The following is a 17392-nucleotide window of genomic DNA, read 5'->3' as shown; positions in this document are numbered from 1 at the left end:
AGAAACGCTTTTGACCGCAGTAATGGTTTACCCGAAAGTGCATACTGAATCGTTCAGGATGTTTTCGCCTTTATTTCGTGAGGCTTAGCATTAAAAGCAAATGAATAAAAAATAAAAAAGATCAAGTTAAATTTTAAGAATTGAAGATTACTTTCACCCCTTTTAGAACTTGCAATGTCTCAAAACGTTACCCAACTTAAATACCAGAAAAGCTCAACCAAATCTGAACTTGTTGTCATCAATAGTCCTTACATCCATACATACTTAGTCCTAACAAGAGAAGGCAAATTTGCTCTCTTTAGTAAATTACTGCGGACCGAAAATGCTCAGGAGTAATTCAGGGAATAGAAGATAAAATAATGACAGAGCAGCATCCCCAATGCTTCGGACTTACCGTGCCACTTACCGTGGCATATTTGAGCATCTCCTTGAGGGTCTCCACCTCCTGGCGCAGCTCGCGGATGATTCGGGCGTTGGGATCCTCGTTGACGACAGCGTGGTTCACGATGCGTTTCGCGCGGTCGGCGTAGCGGAGCGTCGATAGAGTTTCTTCGTAGTTGTCCGCGGCCGGAGATATTGTTGCCACCTGGGAATTTACAGTTCCTTCAATATAATGACCGTGAAGATTGCGAAGATAAAGTTTCAATTACATAAAGTGCACATATTAGAGAAAATTAGCTAATCGGAACACGGTTGTCCTTATCAAAGACAAAATAAATGAATTCCAGAATTGACTAAAATGACTTGCATAAACTGACTTTTCAAACCAGTCTTCAAAATTATATCAAAATACTCAGATAACCAAAACAGTAAAATTTAATTTTCTGCAAATATTAAATTGTATTTATTGTCTTCGCAAACTAGCAAGAGACAAAATATAAAAATAAACAAAAGCAAACCGTCCCACATATCTCCATACATGTTGTTTAAGTAAACGGTGGGTCGTTTGTGTGAGAAAACTGCAAAATATATGGGGCAGCACAAAATGGTACTCGTTTTAACGTGGACGGAGGTTTTAAAACATTTCTATGCAAGACGGCAAGCTATGAGTGTTTCAAGTTGGGTGCGGTGACTCAAAGGATGCGACGCCCCGTGGACTGAATTTGAATTTACTTCAAGTCTAGAGAAACCTTATTTGCATTAGCTTTCCGGTTTAAGAGCTTTTTAAGTGAAAACTGATTGAGCTTGTAATGTTGCAGTTTTCTGGAAAATAACCTGAATAAAGCGATAGGTATGATATCAAAATTACATTCATCATAGAAATACCATTGAACTTTTCGTAAATATCATTTATTTAACAAGACTGACACTAACAGACAAGAAGACAAGTGAATTGTAAGTTCAAAAATAAACAATTTAGTTTACAGAAAACGGCTCGGCAAATAACCAAATATTTTAAATACCTGACGAATAATAAATAAACGCTTCAAATATCTCTCGACTTTTAGATAGCCTCTTCAAAACTCCTAACATTAATCAAAATAATATTTAATCAAGATTGTGAGAATAATTCGATACTTACTGATATTTACATTTAAAATAAGGCACTAAGAAGAATTCTCATTCATCATCAGTCAAATACTATTAAAATATTTCAAGATGTAATAAATTTTACACAGGCACACAACAAGGTATATTTTTATCAAGTGTGTATATAGAAATAAAAGCAAAGTGCGTCAAGTCACGCAAATAGTAACCGCACACGTAGCTTGAAATGTTTTATATTTACTTTCTTCTTTCATTATTGTACGTTAAATAAGAACATTAATTTATTTTTCTTCACCGTTGTTAATCTTTAATTTATTTATTTATTTATTAGGGAAAACAAACAATTACACACTTAACATAGTTATCTAAATATAAATTTCATAAGTAATAGAATCAGTGCGTAACTCACAACGTTATCCACAGTTTATATATAAAAAACACGTATGGTTAAAAATAACTAAGCTTAAAATTATTATTTTTTTTTTTTTTAAAACAAATTAATTTAACTTTAAAACAGCTGAAATCAAATTATAATATCTAAAAGAGAATGACGAAATTTATTGGCTGGCCAGGAAAATATATCCAAATCTGAGGAGTAGACATTATAATTATGCGCCAGGCGGTACAAGGGTGCACGGACCCCTGCATTTGTGCGGCATGAAGTTAGAGCAAACAGTGGGCGGGTGCGCACCTCACGTCTTATAACAGTCCTGGGTACTATATAACATATCTTGTTAGTTAAGTCAGGGCAATCGTATTTGTTATTACACAAGTCATAAAGAAACATAGTTTCCAAAAATGTGCGCCTAGCTTTTAGGGTAACAAGTTTATAATATTTTAATAAATGATCGTAAGAGTCAGTTTTACGATGACAACGGTAATGTGTGGTTCTAAGAAATTTTCTTTGTACATTTTCCAGATTATCTACATATTTTTTATAATAGGGGTTCCATATCATTGCACAATACTCTAACTGAGATCTAACTAAAGACTTATAAAGATAAATGTATGTTCGCGTGCTTTTAAATTCGGTCGTAGATCGCATCACAAACCCGAACATACGGAAAGCATTATTTATAATTTTATCAATATGAGTGTCAAGATGCAGCGAACTATCCAGGAGTACTCCAAGGTCCTTTACTGAATTAACTTTATGCAAATCGCTGTTATTTAAATTAAATTTGTAGGAAATAGTATTTTTCTTTTTAGTAAATGTTATAAAAGAACATTTTTCAGTACTCAATTGAATCTTATTATTAACGCAGTAAGCTGTAAATCTGTTTAAATCTTCCTGTAGTAAGTAGCAGTCATTAATATTTTCAATTTTTCTATAAATTTTTAGATCATCGGCATAAAGTAAAAAATGTGAGTGTTTAAAACACCTGTCAACGTCATTTATGAATAAAATGAATAAAAGAGGACCTAATATGGAGCCTTGGGGCACACCGGAAGTAACATGAATATTATCAGATTCAAAGCCTTTTATGACAACCCTTTGCGTCCTATTCGTTACATATGAAGAGAACCAGCGAAGTAAGTCCCCACGTATGCCGTTAAAAGCAAGTTTTGATAGCAGCAACTCATGGTCCACCTTGTCAAAAGCCTTCCGGAAGTCTGTATATACAGCATCTACTTGTAGTTGATTATCCATACTATTAAATAAGAAGTCAGTGAAAACCATTAAATTTGTGGCAGTAGACCTTTTTTTGACAAAACCGTGTTGTTGTTTTAATATAATATTATGTAGTATAGGATAGATCTCGTCATGTACAAGTCTCTCGAAAAGCTTAGGCAAGGTAGACAAAATAGAGATAGGCCGATAGTTTTCTATAACATGCTTAGACCCAGACTTATGTACTGGCGTTATGTTGGCACATTTCCAAATATCTGGGAATGTACCTTCTGTAATACATTTGTTGAAAATTATTTGTAGAGGTAGACATATAGCGTCAGCGGTTTTTTTTAAATAATACGCTGGTATTCCATCTGGCCCAGGACCTTTAGTGGTATCTAGTGATTTTAGACTTTTTAAGATTTTATCAAAAGTAAAATGTAAACTATTAATAAGAATGGAATTTTCAACATATGATTGTGGCGGTAACCAGGTATTTTGATCAAATGTGGAATGTTCGTAAACTGAATGAAAGAATTTAGAGAATAAATTGCAAATCTCAGTGGGATCGTTTGAGCTAAGTCCATTGTAAGACATTGTGGAAGGTATGCCGGCTGTATTTCTACGATTCGAAATATAACTCCATAAAAATTTAACATTTTTATTAATATTTTCTTCGACAGATTGTATGTATTTACCGAAACTATCTCTACACTCCCTATCAAATCGATGTCTTAAAAAGGAAAATTGTTCATAGTCTGAAATATTGCCGTACACTTTCCATTTTATCCAGGCTCTATTTTTATTTCTAAAAGTACGTATAAGAGACTTAGGGAACCATATCGGAAATTTAGAGGAACGCGATGAAACTTTAGGGGTATGGTTATTTATTGTGCGTAAAATAATTTCATAGAAAGTGTGAACAGACTCCTTGGCGCTTTTTCCACTAAATATATTAGACCAATCGGTTTCACGCAGTTCCTGATTAATCAAGTCATAATCGGCTTTGTGAAAGTTAAACCTTGTTATTTTATCACGTGGCAGCAATAATATAGGTTTGAAGGGAATAGTAGCACAAAGAGGAGGATGATAATTATCTTGGGGCAATAAAATAGATGAAGGTACTTGAACACAACAGCGGTCATTAGAAATTATTAAATCAAGAATACGCCCCTTACAATTGCGAAAGTGGTTAAACTGGGAAGCATTTAATAGGGAAATAAAATTTTCCAAATGTCTACTAGCTATCGAAGTTCCATTACTATAAAAAGTCCCGGAAATTTCATTATTATCACATGGAACCCAAGTGATATCAGGTAAATTATAATCGCCAAACAAGTAAACCTTGCCGGAAACCATCCCCTCCAAAGTACTAAAAAGGTTCTCCAGGTAAGTGCAATAACTCTCGTCTGATAACTTAGGTGGAATGTAAGTTGCAACAAAGTAATACTTTTCGCGGCCGTCTCCGGGAAGCTGTACAAGTATGTGTTGTATATGAGGATTTCTAGAAAAATCGAGTTGCACGCATACAGCATTGAGCTTTTTTAAGACAGCAACGAGTACTCCGCCACCCTCTTTTTTGTTTGTCGCAATGCGATCTCGGTCACATCTAAACACAACATAACGATCATCAATGTATTCGCTATCAAATATATGTGATGTAAGCCAAGTCTCAGTCAGAACAATAATATCATAAGAGTTGCTTAGAATATTCATGTACAACATATTAAGTTTCGTGCGAATACCCCTGCAATTCTGATAATATACTATCAAATTATCTAACATTGTAAAAATATCGACATAAGGAAATATAATTTAACATAATCTGAAGAATGCAATATAATATTATTCTTACATAACAGGTTACAATTAGCAATATCGGCCGAACCCCGATTTAAATTATGCAAAAAGCTATGCAATATGTAAGTAAAAAGCTGTGTAATAACAAATACATTAGCCCCCACACACCGCTCAAAGTCCCGCATACTAAAATATAAATGTTTATTTTTAATAAGCAAAGCTACATAATTGCCAAGAGAAGACTCAACCAGACAATAGAAATAATTGCAAAATGAACGTATTATAATAGTTATAAGAATCATAATAACATGACCGTAACAATAAGTCATAATTTTAAGACTGTTGACTGTCACTATTATACGATTTTGTTGATCCATTGCCAGACTTAATCTTCTTGATATCACTTGATGAGTGTATCGCCATTGCCGCAGTAGAATCCGTTTCACGTACAAGGATTGTGCCATGTTTGACCCACACATACTTAAATGCATGTTTTCTGGCCGCTTCCCGGGTCTCTCGAAATAATTGTTTTTTTTTCAGCGTCAAATGCTCGTGCATATATATACGATGCGAGTTGCCAGATAGTCCTAACTGATCCGAGTTAATACCTTTTGCTAATCGAAAAGCACTAAGCAAGTTGTCTCTGAGTATGCGAGAGCTTAATTTGATAATTATATTTTTCGGCTTGTTATTGTCCTTATGCGCATGAGGTACGCGGTGTATGGCGATAATATCCTTCTGCTGTAGTGGAAAATTTATTTTTAAACAGACATTTTCTATAATTGTAATCAAGTTTTCATTGCGTTTATCAGGCAGATTACATAGTTCGACATTGCAATTTCTGGCCTGCTGCTCCAAAGTATCCATTTTCATTTCAATCGCTGACAATGTACTGCATACTAGGTCGGAGCTTATACCTTGCGTACAAAGAGAATTAATTTTTGTTCGTAAATCCCCCTGCTCGTCCACAGCGTGTTGGAGGGAGGTTTTTAGCTGCGTCACTTCTTGGGTCAACGCCATGTGGTTTTGGCTCAGATCAGATACCTTTTTTCCAAGACTTGAGTAATCTGATTTAAGAGAGTTGAGTTCAGTTGTTATATTAGATAATAGACTTTAAGCACAACCTTTACCGTAAGAAGGGTTGAGAGGTATATGGTGACTTATGGTGTGGGCCGAAGCGCTTGTCCTTCCACCTCTTTAGGTACTTAAGAGGTGTGTTGGCACCAGTGACAACACACGCAACTTCGTAGATTGTCCGACTTGTAAAACTTGTCTTCTTTTGCCTACGTCCTCCATGCAATCGTTCAAATACTTCAGTAGGTGACTAGCAATTGTGCGCAGTCTTTGAAAATATACCCTTTTATGTGACTCGCAGTTAAACTTTTTTAAGGCTAGTTTGGAAGGTCCTATAATGGCATAGTATTTGAATATCAACATCGCCAAAAGGTGTTCCAATCGATCGGTTTCGAGAATACATTAAGGTTTATGATATCGATGCCTGTTTCAATGTATACGATAATAGCGTCCCGCCCCTATGTTATTGGGCGCTTTAGGTAAAAATAACTAGAATTCGTATCATTTATTTACATTAGCATTCGCCGATAAACCTTACTCCTATGTCGACGTTGCTATACGAAATGTGTTACGGAAATACCCATTCAAGTTAGGTTCACCTAGCTGACTTCAGTTAGGTTTTTCTTAAAAGAAAATTTAAGTTAACGATAGAAGCTGATTGCTTTTAAAATTTAGATCGGCGACCGATCAAATATGATAGTTTAGACTAAAAAATCCTATATTATGCATTAGCAATAACAAGGCTTAGAGAGGTGATCCTTCTTACTTCACGTTATGTATTTGTGGTAACGAAACAGTACACAATGAAGAGCGGCGCCTGTCATGTAAAACTGCAAAAATATTAATTTCCAAAGTGGTGGTTGGCCGTCTGACGTAAGTAAATATAACTCACCATGACAGTTTTACTGTTCCCTCCGAGGTTGTCTTTGAGCAGCCACGTGAGTACAGAGTCTCTGTAGGGTACGAATTTGTCCTTGTTCGGTTTGCCAGACGACTGGTCTGCCAGTTTTGATATGACGAGACCGAGTGTTGTCAGCGATCTAAAACAAAACGAAAATCAATTGATAACCTCGAGCGTAGAACCTTCTGGAGCAGCTGGCTCTCTAAGACAGGTACAAGAAAACTTTAACACCCTTTGTATTGAAGGCTTACCAACCCTATGTACCTGTGTATGACACGCGTATAATATAGACTCTATCTTTCAGGAAATTCGAACTGGGTCAGAATTTCCTACCGAGAACTAAACTAACTACAAACTTTAAACCGCTAAAAGGTGTTGATGGTATTTACTGCTGGTATTAAAATACAAACCTCAAAGTTTGAACTCCTCTACAGAAATGGGCAACTAAAATCTTGACTATTATCAAGCACCCAGTGAAACGCTTCATGAATAGCAAATCGCCTCTTTTATGCTGTTGTTTGCGGATCTTTACAGCTAAGGCCATATGCAAAGCATTTTGCAAATCTGATGTAAAATAGTCGTAAAAGTGAAAACCTACTCCCGTTTTACTTGAGCGTGTCGCGATCTAAGTTTCTGAGAAATGTTTTTGTTCGCAGGGAATTGCGGTAAATATTTTACCTATATCAGGTAAATGTGAGTAAACACATTAGCTAGGCAAATTCGTTATCTTTGTCATTAAGGTGATCTTATTACTATTAAATAGATCTAAAAGCAGCGGTGTCTATAAATAAAATTAGAAAATACGAATCCTAAATGTTCTATTATTGTAAGTGTAAGTCTATAAATAATATAATCTGTAGAAGACGCCGCCCGTGACCTTAGAAGCCACACAGTCACGACAAAGGCTGAATAAGTAAGAAGATCTGTTCGCCTTTAGTTTAAACTTGACACTTTATACTCATAATAATATACACAAAGAAAGGCTGGCTTTGTTTCTTGTGTCTAAAGTAATCCCTGAAACTGTTCAATGAATTTTATAATCATGGTGACGGATCACACGGAAACAAGACCTTCGCATCACATAATGATATGTTTGGGGACTATTAAATACTTTGCTTATTGCTCCGATTAATTCGACTGATCCGGTACAACTACTAGTTACCAATTAGCCACTTATTAAAGTACCGTTATAAATAATTTAAAAGCTACACGTTCCACCTACTTGTTAATATTTGATCCTTCTTTCAATCTGTCGCCAACAGCGCCGGTTTTCACGGCTCGTTCAGAACCCGCCAAGTCGACCAGCGACAGTCGCGCTACTTTTTCGCCGCTGACGCCTGTAGCAGCGTCCGTTAACGTCTGCGTTAGAACGACGCTGAAGACGGCGTGCGACCGAGACGATTCGCTGTTCATATTCGTAGCTGCGACAGTACGGGATTTGTTGCCTTCAGTCATTAAGTTGTCGATGTCCTGGGGACAAAATAATAAATATAGTCAACAATTATTTTAACATACCTACAAAACAATAATCATAACAAAAGGCTTATCAAATCACATTGTACGGTAGACACATTGTAACAGTTTACTCTATTCAAAACCAGTAAAACTTTTACACTCGTGTTACACAAGTTTCCACTCCATTGTGTCCAAGTCACTACAGGTGCAAGTTTCCAAACGTACATATGCAATTACATAGCACGAATAGGCGTGTCAAAAGAAATAATGCAACTTCGTCTTAAAATATTTTGTATTCGAGTGTGTTTAAGAGGAACTGTTGAATAGAGCACACCTTTGGTACCAAACTTATCAATTTTAACATGATACGAGTGCATCTTTTTTCGGGTATTTATATGAACCCTAGATATTCTCTGCCTTTAGCTTTGCTTATAATAGTGGTTATATTTCATAAAGACTTAGTCGTTCTTCTCTGTCCACAATCCCACTAAGTGCGCCTGTACCCTTCAAAAAAGTCACGTCTGCCCTTGTATTGTCATAGCACCTCAAGGATAGGGTTAAATAGTATTAAGTAGTGTTAAAACTTTTTGTTACTGGCCACGTGGTACCGTTCTGCGATGTGTTTACGTATGCACAGTAACGATTAGTGGTCCGTCTGATTTTAAACTACTGTACTATGTATGTAGTACATAGTACCAGCGGGTTTTACGTTAGGTTTAACATTGGCTGGCTTAGTACATACTATGTACTAAGCCAGGCTTCTGACGTGCTTTGTCATTGTAAAATTTAGCACCACGTTTTGTAATACTTAGTAATTAATATTAGAGATTTTCTCAAGTCTCCACCGGAGTGGATGAGCAAAAACGACTAACACTCGTCGGGAATTAAATTTTTATGAATTCCTTCAAAAGACCAAATTCGCATTATTCAAAGGTTATTTTTTGAAAGCTTAACAAAAGCCATTCAGTACTTTGAAATCAGGGACCGGACAACCCCACTTTAGAGTTAAGCCGTTTGACAGGGTAACCCGTACACGGGGTAACTCATATCGCAGTGTTACCTTTTGTTCGAGTTACATCCTCGAAACCCAGCGAAATGGTTAACACCTTCATTATGGTAACCACGTGAAGGGGTTAACCCCTTCAATAACTTAACCCTTTGAAGTGGTTACCTTCACGAAAGGCTTTTATTCGTGTTACCCTGAATTAACCACTAAACTTGAGCTGCATACTTGCACCCTAGCGGCCCCTCATTGCTTTACTAAGACTACAGCTGATTTTTTTCTACCGCCGACGCGTCGCGCCGCGACTCGCGCCTCTCGGACAAACTACCTACGCGCGAAACGTCATATAGGTAACTAGCTGTTGCCCGCGACTTCGTCCGCGTGGTTAGAAGATATAAGTTAGGAATTTTTGAACGAAAGCCCTCGAAGATTAATATTTTTCCCCGTATTTGCCACATTTTCCATTAAATCTTCGCTTCTATTAGTTGCAGCGTAATTTTATATACCTAGCCTAAAACCTTCCTCGATTATTGGTCTATTGAACACAAAATGAGATCAAATTTTTTAGATGAAATTATTTATAATAATTTAAAAAAAAATCGATTACAAGTTTTTTTTTTCATTTTTTGCATTTTCTGAGAAGATTTGACGGGTGAACTTTCGATTGAAAATTAGAGTGTTTTTTTATATTAATTCAAAATAAGGTGAAAAAATAAATATTTTTAATCAAATAAATTACAGCGTATTTGGGACACAAAAAAGTGAGTTTTCACCAAATTTCGTTACAAAAATATTTTTTTGTAAAAGATAAAAATAAAAAACCACAATCTTGGTTTTTTAGATTTTTCACATAAATTTTGAGGTTATGTGAAAAAAATGTAAACACAAAAGTTTTAGATCTTTTTCTTTTAGAACTTTGCCATTTGACTTTTTTCGATACGAATTTTAGTTTTGCCGGAAATCGATAAAAACCGTTTTTTACTCTTCAAACGTCACTCCCACCCCCTTCCCGACCTCAGATCACCCGTAAATTATTTTTCCTTTCATTTTTATAATATTCCCCTCCTTTTCTAATGGGTTTCATCCTACTATTTTTTTTTTGGTTTTAAAAATTATCGACCCTGGTCTACAAGTATAGACACGAAAAATATATATCACAACGTTTGAAAAGTGCGACAAGCAAAATTAAACTGTAAGATCATATCCACAATGATTTTTATTCCATGTTTACAAGTCGCTCGGTAAATGCAACAATAGCGCCGCTGGGCGGTAAGATGTCACGTGCGCTCGTGGTTATACTATTTTCAAACTAATGTCTATGATAAAGAGTGCATATTGCATTGTCTTAGGTTGGAGTGGGTTACCCTGTTACAGTGTTACAGGGTAGTAAAGGGTAACCTGTTCGGAACAGGGTTACAGTAATTCGTTCGAAGGTGTAACATATGTCATAGGGTTTTTTCTTGAAGCGCTTAAAAAAACCCCTTGAAAAACCCTTTCAATGAGTATCCGGCCGGTCCCTGTTTGAAATAATATGTTTATTTTATTCGATTCTTTCACATTTAATTCATTAGTCAGTTGCCGTTGACTAACTTAACTTGTTTTGTACCGGAGACCGTACTCTACTTGAAAACTTAAGTTCTGCTTCAAATTAAATTTCATTCATTGAGATAAGCTAACTTAAGAGTCAGGGCTGTAAATGATTGTTTCCCAAAAGGAAAACATATTAAAATCAATGCGACCAATCAAAATTTGGATTGATAGCAATGAATTGAACTAATACTGAATGGTGCTTATTGTGGAGATTGTGCGGTCAGCCACTGAAGTGGGTTACGAAAAAGCAGAAAGTAGAGACCCCTTTAACCATCCAATATTATTCCATTAATTGAGTCTATGAAGTAACTTGTTCTTATACCCGCAGCGGAATGATCGAGCGAGGTACCTTGCAATGGCGGTAGTACTCATGAAATACCTAAACATGTAACAGCCCTGTGTCCTAGTGAGTTGGCTTGTAATAACTCTACGCAACTGGGATAATCCTGGCTGTGCCGCATGATTAAACACTTAGCCGACACTTCAACGTCACAAGGATTAACAGAATCTGATTAATTTTTGCCCGGAGTAGTAAACCATTTTAAATGTCACAAAAGACTGACATTGAAATTGTAAAGGTTGTTTTATTTGAGGATTTGGTTTAAGTAATAACTTAGTGTTAGGTGGGCTGAGCTAATTCTCGTAAATGTTAATTACTTGGATCTACTGTTTATGTCTAATGTGACTGTTACTATGTTAGACCCATTTGCAGTATTGCCATTAGTTATTAGATATAAATTGTGCACTGATATTCCAGATCTCCCGAAACATGCAAAAATGAAACCCAAGTTTATTAAAATAATCTAGAATCAGCATAATAATACCCGCCGTAAATTTTGATGAAAAGGCTCTAATAAAATTATCATCGCAACCAAAAATGTTTCTGAGAGGAAAAGTAAACGAAATCAATTTATGTATGTAGTAAAATGTATGTTAATTTTAGGTAAACAAATTCATATGTGGGGCAGACACCCAATCACCATCCGGCGAGGGTTGCTTGCGCACTCCGAAAATAAAACCCCCAACAAAAACACACCAAGACATTTGTACTGAAATTGTGTTAACAGGGCTGCCAGATGACCCCTATGTGGTTTAATATAAACGCAACATGTTTATACAAAGACCGGATGATATAATTAAAACAAATAACAAGAAAAGTCAGAATGTGGATACTTCGCTTTTACATTTTATTAAACGTATTCTTACATTGTATTAGTGCAGATTTGTGGGAGACACATATTATTTAATTATTATTTTTTAATCGTTAGTCTAATTAAAATATTTCATGTTTTAAAATGTCAATGATTCAAACCAAATGTTTAATAAAATTAACAACCGCTTCAAAAAACTGTCTCTTTAAAAAGCAAATTTTATAATAACAACAGTCCAAGCTAAGTATATAATTGAAAACTCTGCCAGCCCTACAAGTGCAAGGCATCGAAATTCAATTTGGCGAGAATGGTTTATTACAAAGATTTTCATTCGCTTTCGTTACGAAAAAAACAGAAGAAGAAAATGAAATTATACTATTTTATTCACCACAAACCATCACGTGCTTGAATTCAATCAACATCTAGTATGCTTAGTTAGATATTCATCGTACAATATCCCGGTTATGAGGTAGACTATTTGGATACATTGGTAATGTCGGGTACCGGCCTGCTTGCTCACATCACTCAAATCAAATATGTGGCGGAATCGATCAAATTGAATTAGTAAACATACTTCAATTTTCTTAGAACCAGGTGTAACCTCTTTGGAACCTTTCGAACGTATTGCCCGGTAAGGCTATTCAGCTTATGTTTTCCTAATTAACTTGAACAAACAAGTCACGTGAATATCGAACTACTAACAATATAAATACTACATCAAATCAGTACAGTATGTCAGTAGACTAAATGTGTATACACATATTGACTTTGAAATAAACTGTTACTAAACCGAAACTTGAAATCGCAGCATTAACACCAGCGCCACGTACAATATTAGCATATTGGCTTACAGATCACTACAGCGTGTGAAAACAGATTGTCAGAGCATTGCCATGAGACCAGAGCAAGCAAATCTGAACAGAACTTAATATTTCAATATTCAAGGCAAACACTGGAAGCAAGATGAGTTTCAATTTCGTGAAACGTTTGAATTTATTTGACAACCGATAACTTGAGGTGGCCGACAAATTGTATTATATAACAGCCTTGGGTACTAGGAACATCCAATATTTTGAATCAATACCGGGAATCGAAATCAAAAGTAACAGAAATATGTTGTAAGCACAGAATATTGTTTATTTAATAGACACAGGATAAACAAAATCAACAGACATTCGAAATACACTTTTAGTTCATGTTTATTTTAGCTGGCTCTACAAATAGGGGTAAATAGAATAAATATGATTCAATCGGTGCAATTCAAAACGGGTTTAATAAAATACGGTATCGAATTCGGAGGGTGAATGTTTTGATTGTAGCAACTAAATCAAATAAATACATAAAAGTTTTCAATATCGTAGTCAATAACACACCGTAGAGACTATAACGTCCGGTCGGGATACATTCGCTTCGGTCATAAACCACCATTGTAGTGATTTCCGAATATAATAAACACAAATGTTCCCATTTCCTTTACTTCGTATTTTTTGCTCTTTTAGAAATAGTTTTAGGGATATTATGATAAAAAAAGTGAGAAACGTGACATGTATCAGATCAAAATATGTACGGAGAATTTTCAAATACAAATACTTACTTTGTAAAGAAAAGGATCAGTAAAAAATGAAACTACCGATATGGTCAGGGAGCTAACAAAGCCACAAGGGATTCAAATTGAATGTCAAAGATATTAAAACCTTTACTCCGATACATGAAAGGGGATACCAACATTTAATGCCCATTTACCCAAATAAGGTAATCGCATTAAACAACTGAGTTTCCAATAGGGTCGGATTGACAGCGCGACTGACGGGTTCAAGGTCACCATTGACGTTGACGAAACCACAATATAAAAACATGGAGAAGGGTCACTCGTTCAATGCCCTCATAATTCTCATTCAATTTATTTTATCAGGTTCTATCTACGTATACCCCTTAGTGGATGTTCGTATTTTGTTCTGTATTGTGAAACCTTCTAACGGCCTCTTTGATCGGGATTATAACATTAGAGGCCAATGTCTGTTGAGAACATTAACCTACTATAGGTTTATTTTTTGGTAAGGACAAAGAACGTTAATCTCCAGATTGCTGCAGATGGAGAAACAAAAAGAACCTAAATATATAATTTATATCAGTGGTAAAGTATTATTTACTATAACAACAAGAATAGTTTGAATTATTTTCTTTATTACTCTAAATGGATTTAAATTTCCAAATTAAACTCCCAACAAATCAGGGTATATTAAAGTTTAATCAGTCTATACAGATTCGTCACTACGATGCACGTATTTGACACATCGAGTTGTGACGCAATCGTCTATCTATCACCGCGAACTGATTTGAATCTGCAAAACGTAAGCCCGCTTAATCAGGATTATGAAAATGAATTTAATAACTGCGGCGATTGCAATTCATGAACAGCGAAATGTATTTACGAGAGTTGTTAATTATTTGATAAAGATAAAAGTGATGAATGGGTTTGTTGGAAACATTCTGTCGGTGTTTGCAGTTTGTAAGGCAGGGGAGGAATCGTAACGGAAGGAAGGAAGTTTCGAAACAATAGACGTATAGCCCTTTGTCGTGAGGCAAGTCAAACGCACAGAGAAAGCTAATTTTAAAGCGGAATCAGAGATCGGAGAATGGACTGCACGAACTTCCGATAAATCGAGAACTATACACAACATATGATTTTAAGACGAGACAAGTTACCTATAATGGGATTAAGTCCAAAACCAATTACGTCTAATCAACGTCTTGAAGTGACTCTCACTTTTGAAGCCAATAATGCAAATGTGAATGCATCATAAATCGCGGAGCGTATAAACAATTCATCAACCGTGACTGGAATGATCGTGTCTAATCCATCAAGCTGGACCTGTACGCACTCGTAACATGATGTATTACATAGCAACGTCTAAACCGTGACGTAATGCAGCATAGGAAAAATATTCAATAGGCAGGCTTTGACAGAAAAGAAAGAAAATGGTCTACGTATTTATACCTATTATTTCATTTATTAATAAAGAATAAGTGATTTTGAAGCGATTTTCCGTCCTTGCAATTTACCTTTGTATGAGAGAAGTTTTTTTTTAATTGGGCGTGGAATATTCATGCTGGTATTATAATAGAGGCAGCATGCAAATGTTTTGCAATGGTTTTCGGAGGTCAGAGAGTAGTCGCTTAGGAAAAATATTTTATTCAGGTAGATTCGTTAAAACAAGAAGTCGAAAAAAATATATTTTAATAAGAAAACAAATAACTTAAATTCACAATTCCACTCGCGTTAATAAAGGTTTCCTTGGGAAACACTTGAAGCGTGTTAAAAAACATTTTGTTGTTGTAAGTTTGAACAAGCATTTAAACCTAATCTTGGAAGCGCTGTTATTCAAAGGGAGCGTAGGCGTTGAAAAGTGTAGAGTTAATTGAAAACGAAACAAGACTAACAATAACAAAGAGACAGGAGTATTTACAATATTACCACAACTAGGCAAAGAAAAATTTGTAGCTAAATGGTTTGTGCAAAAAAAAAAGAACCTTTCCGATATTTACTTCATCGTTGAAATAAACTATTTGAAGACTCGAACCCAGCAATATTATTTTGATTAAACAATAACCCGATATCCCTAGTTTATTTAACGTAGTGAAGTGGTTTCATCGAAGCTTCTTTAATCTTGGATGAAAAAAGATTTAGAGTGAACATTTTATGCTTATATACAGACGAAAACAACGGTTGCTGTTGTAAAAGTAAAATTGGGTTTCTATAACCGCCTTGATAAAATGATATTGCTTGAATTTTTGTCGATTAATACGTTTGATTCAGTGTTGTAATAACCTACGCAAATTCTAAATGAGAATTACGTTCGATTTGCATATCACTTATGTAACTACCTACACAAGTTAAAGTCTCATTGAAGATTATGAAACATCAGAAAATCTAAACATACTAAAGTAAGAAAAAAAGTTGCGGCCAATAGATAATGAAATGGTAATAGCCACTGTACAAGTCAATGGTACAAGTCAAAGTATTATTGAAAAAGTAATCTTACCAATAACCTACAATTGAAAGTGCAGCCAACTATAAAATTGTACCAACATCTGACACACGTGGTCTGCTCTACATACAATTTTAACACAATTACAGTCCCTGAAGTGTTATAAACTGGTTCAGCCCACTACATGTAATTCGAAGGAAATTTAATAAAACAAGAGGGGGAAAACGTTATAGTTTTCACTGAAAATAGGTCGCTCTAGTTTAATTTAAATCATCGGACGCTTGAATACTGTTTGAGCTACCGTTTTAGAAACTGGAAATTGGAAAATAAATTTAATTTGGAAACGAGCTTTAATAAAAATGTCCAGTTGATACAATTTTGAACACCTTGGCAGAAAATATATTTAGTTAGAAACGTAATCTGAAACTGATTTGAATTAAATAAGTTAGATATAATTTTCAAGATTTCAAATCAATAAATAGCGGAATAAATGTAGAATATATTTAGAGTCCACAAATATAATAAAAAACTTAAACTTACTAGTTCAACAATAAGGTGTGTTAAAATTGATTAAACATAAACAATTAAAAAAATTACTTATGGATATTTACAATAAATTCCGAAACACGTTCGAATAAATTTAAACAAAAAGATGTTTCGCTGTCAAGTAAATTTAATTAAGCATCCTGCTTCAAGTTGGGCCGTTACCCAGCACTGTTGGACAGTAACCGCTCTCGGAATACAAACTTTTCGAATTATACAAGGATGCCGCAGTGTAACCAAATTATCAAATAAGTGATTGAGTGGAAACAAGGTGGAGCGAAGGTGGAAGGCTTCCGTTCTTAACTAGGAAGGAAAAAATAGAAAATAATAAAGACGCTGTCGAAGGTTGATCTTACCGAAAAATAAATAGGAAATTCATTGATGAACTGTTTGTAAGCCTCACTACTATTTATACCTAGGAGTATGCACAAATATAGTTATTTGAAACAATCGCACTAAATAATAATTAACGTGAAAATCATCCATTATTAATTAATTAAATGGCAATGGTTTAAAAATTGTTGTCCAGAATATCATAAAGTTGGGCATTAAGTCAATGTGGTGGAACTCAAAAACGTCTCAACAAATAGCTCCCACAATAAACACAACAGCATATGATTGACAAATGATCAATAAACTTTACTGGTCCATAAAATTGGAGTCGACTTCGATAAAAGCCGTTTAGATTTACGATCCTTCAAATTACAGTTACCCGAAGCGAGGTTAGGGCAACCATGCAAAGTTGAGGTTTAACGAATTTGGACAAATTGAAAAGCTATTCAAAGA

At 35.2% G+C, this 17392-nt stretch overlaps 1 protein-coding gene across 8 annotated transcripts in view; it reads right to left on the bottom strand.

Moving 5' to 3' along the window:
• Nucleotides 1-17392, bottom strand: part of LOC113501815 (kinesin-like protein KIF13A) — a 122325-nt gene that overhangs the window by 21533 nt on the left and 83400 nt on the right. For 5 of the 8 annotated variants that reach the window (XM_026883088.1, XM_026883083.1, XM_026883087.1 and 2 more), the window contains exons 6-8: nt 8098-8345; nt 6867-7014; nt 395-586 (exon numbers count right to left, since the gene is read on the bottom strand). In XM_026883088.1, coding sequence (XP_026738889.1) covers nt 395-586; nt 6867-7014; nt 8098-8345 — 588 coding nt within the window. The remainder of the gene's footprint in view (nt 1-394; nt 587-6866; nt 7015-8097; nt 8346-17392) is intronic. The other 3 variants (XM_026883089.1, XM_026883085.1, XM_026883091.1) reach the window with 1 other exon arrangement.

Source organism: Trichoplusia ni, chromosome 16 (assembly GCF_003590095.1).
Source record: "Trichoplusia ni isolate ovarian cell line Hi5 chromosome 16, tn1, whole genome shotgun sequence".
NCBI lineage: Eukaryota > Metazoa > Arthropoda > Insecta > Lepidoptera > Noctuidae > Trichoplusia > Trichoplusia ni.
Note: the sequence above shows the minus strand (reverse complement) of the source record. Positions and strands in the feature narration are given on the sequence as shown.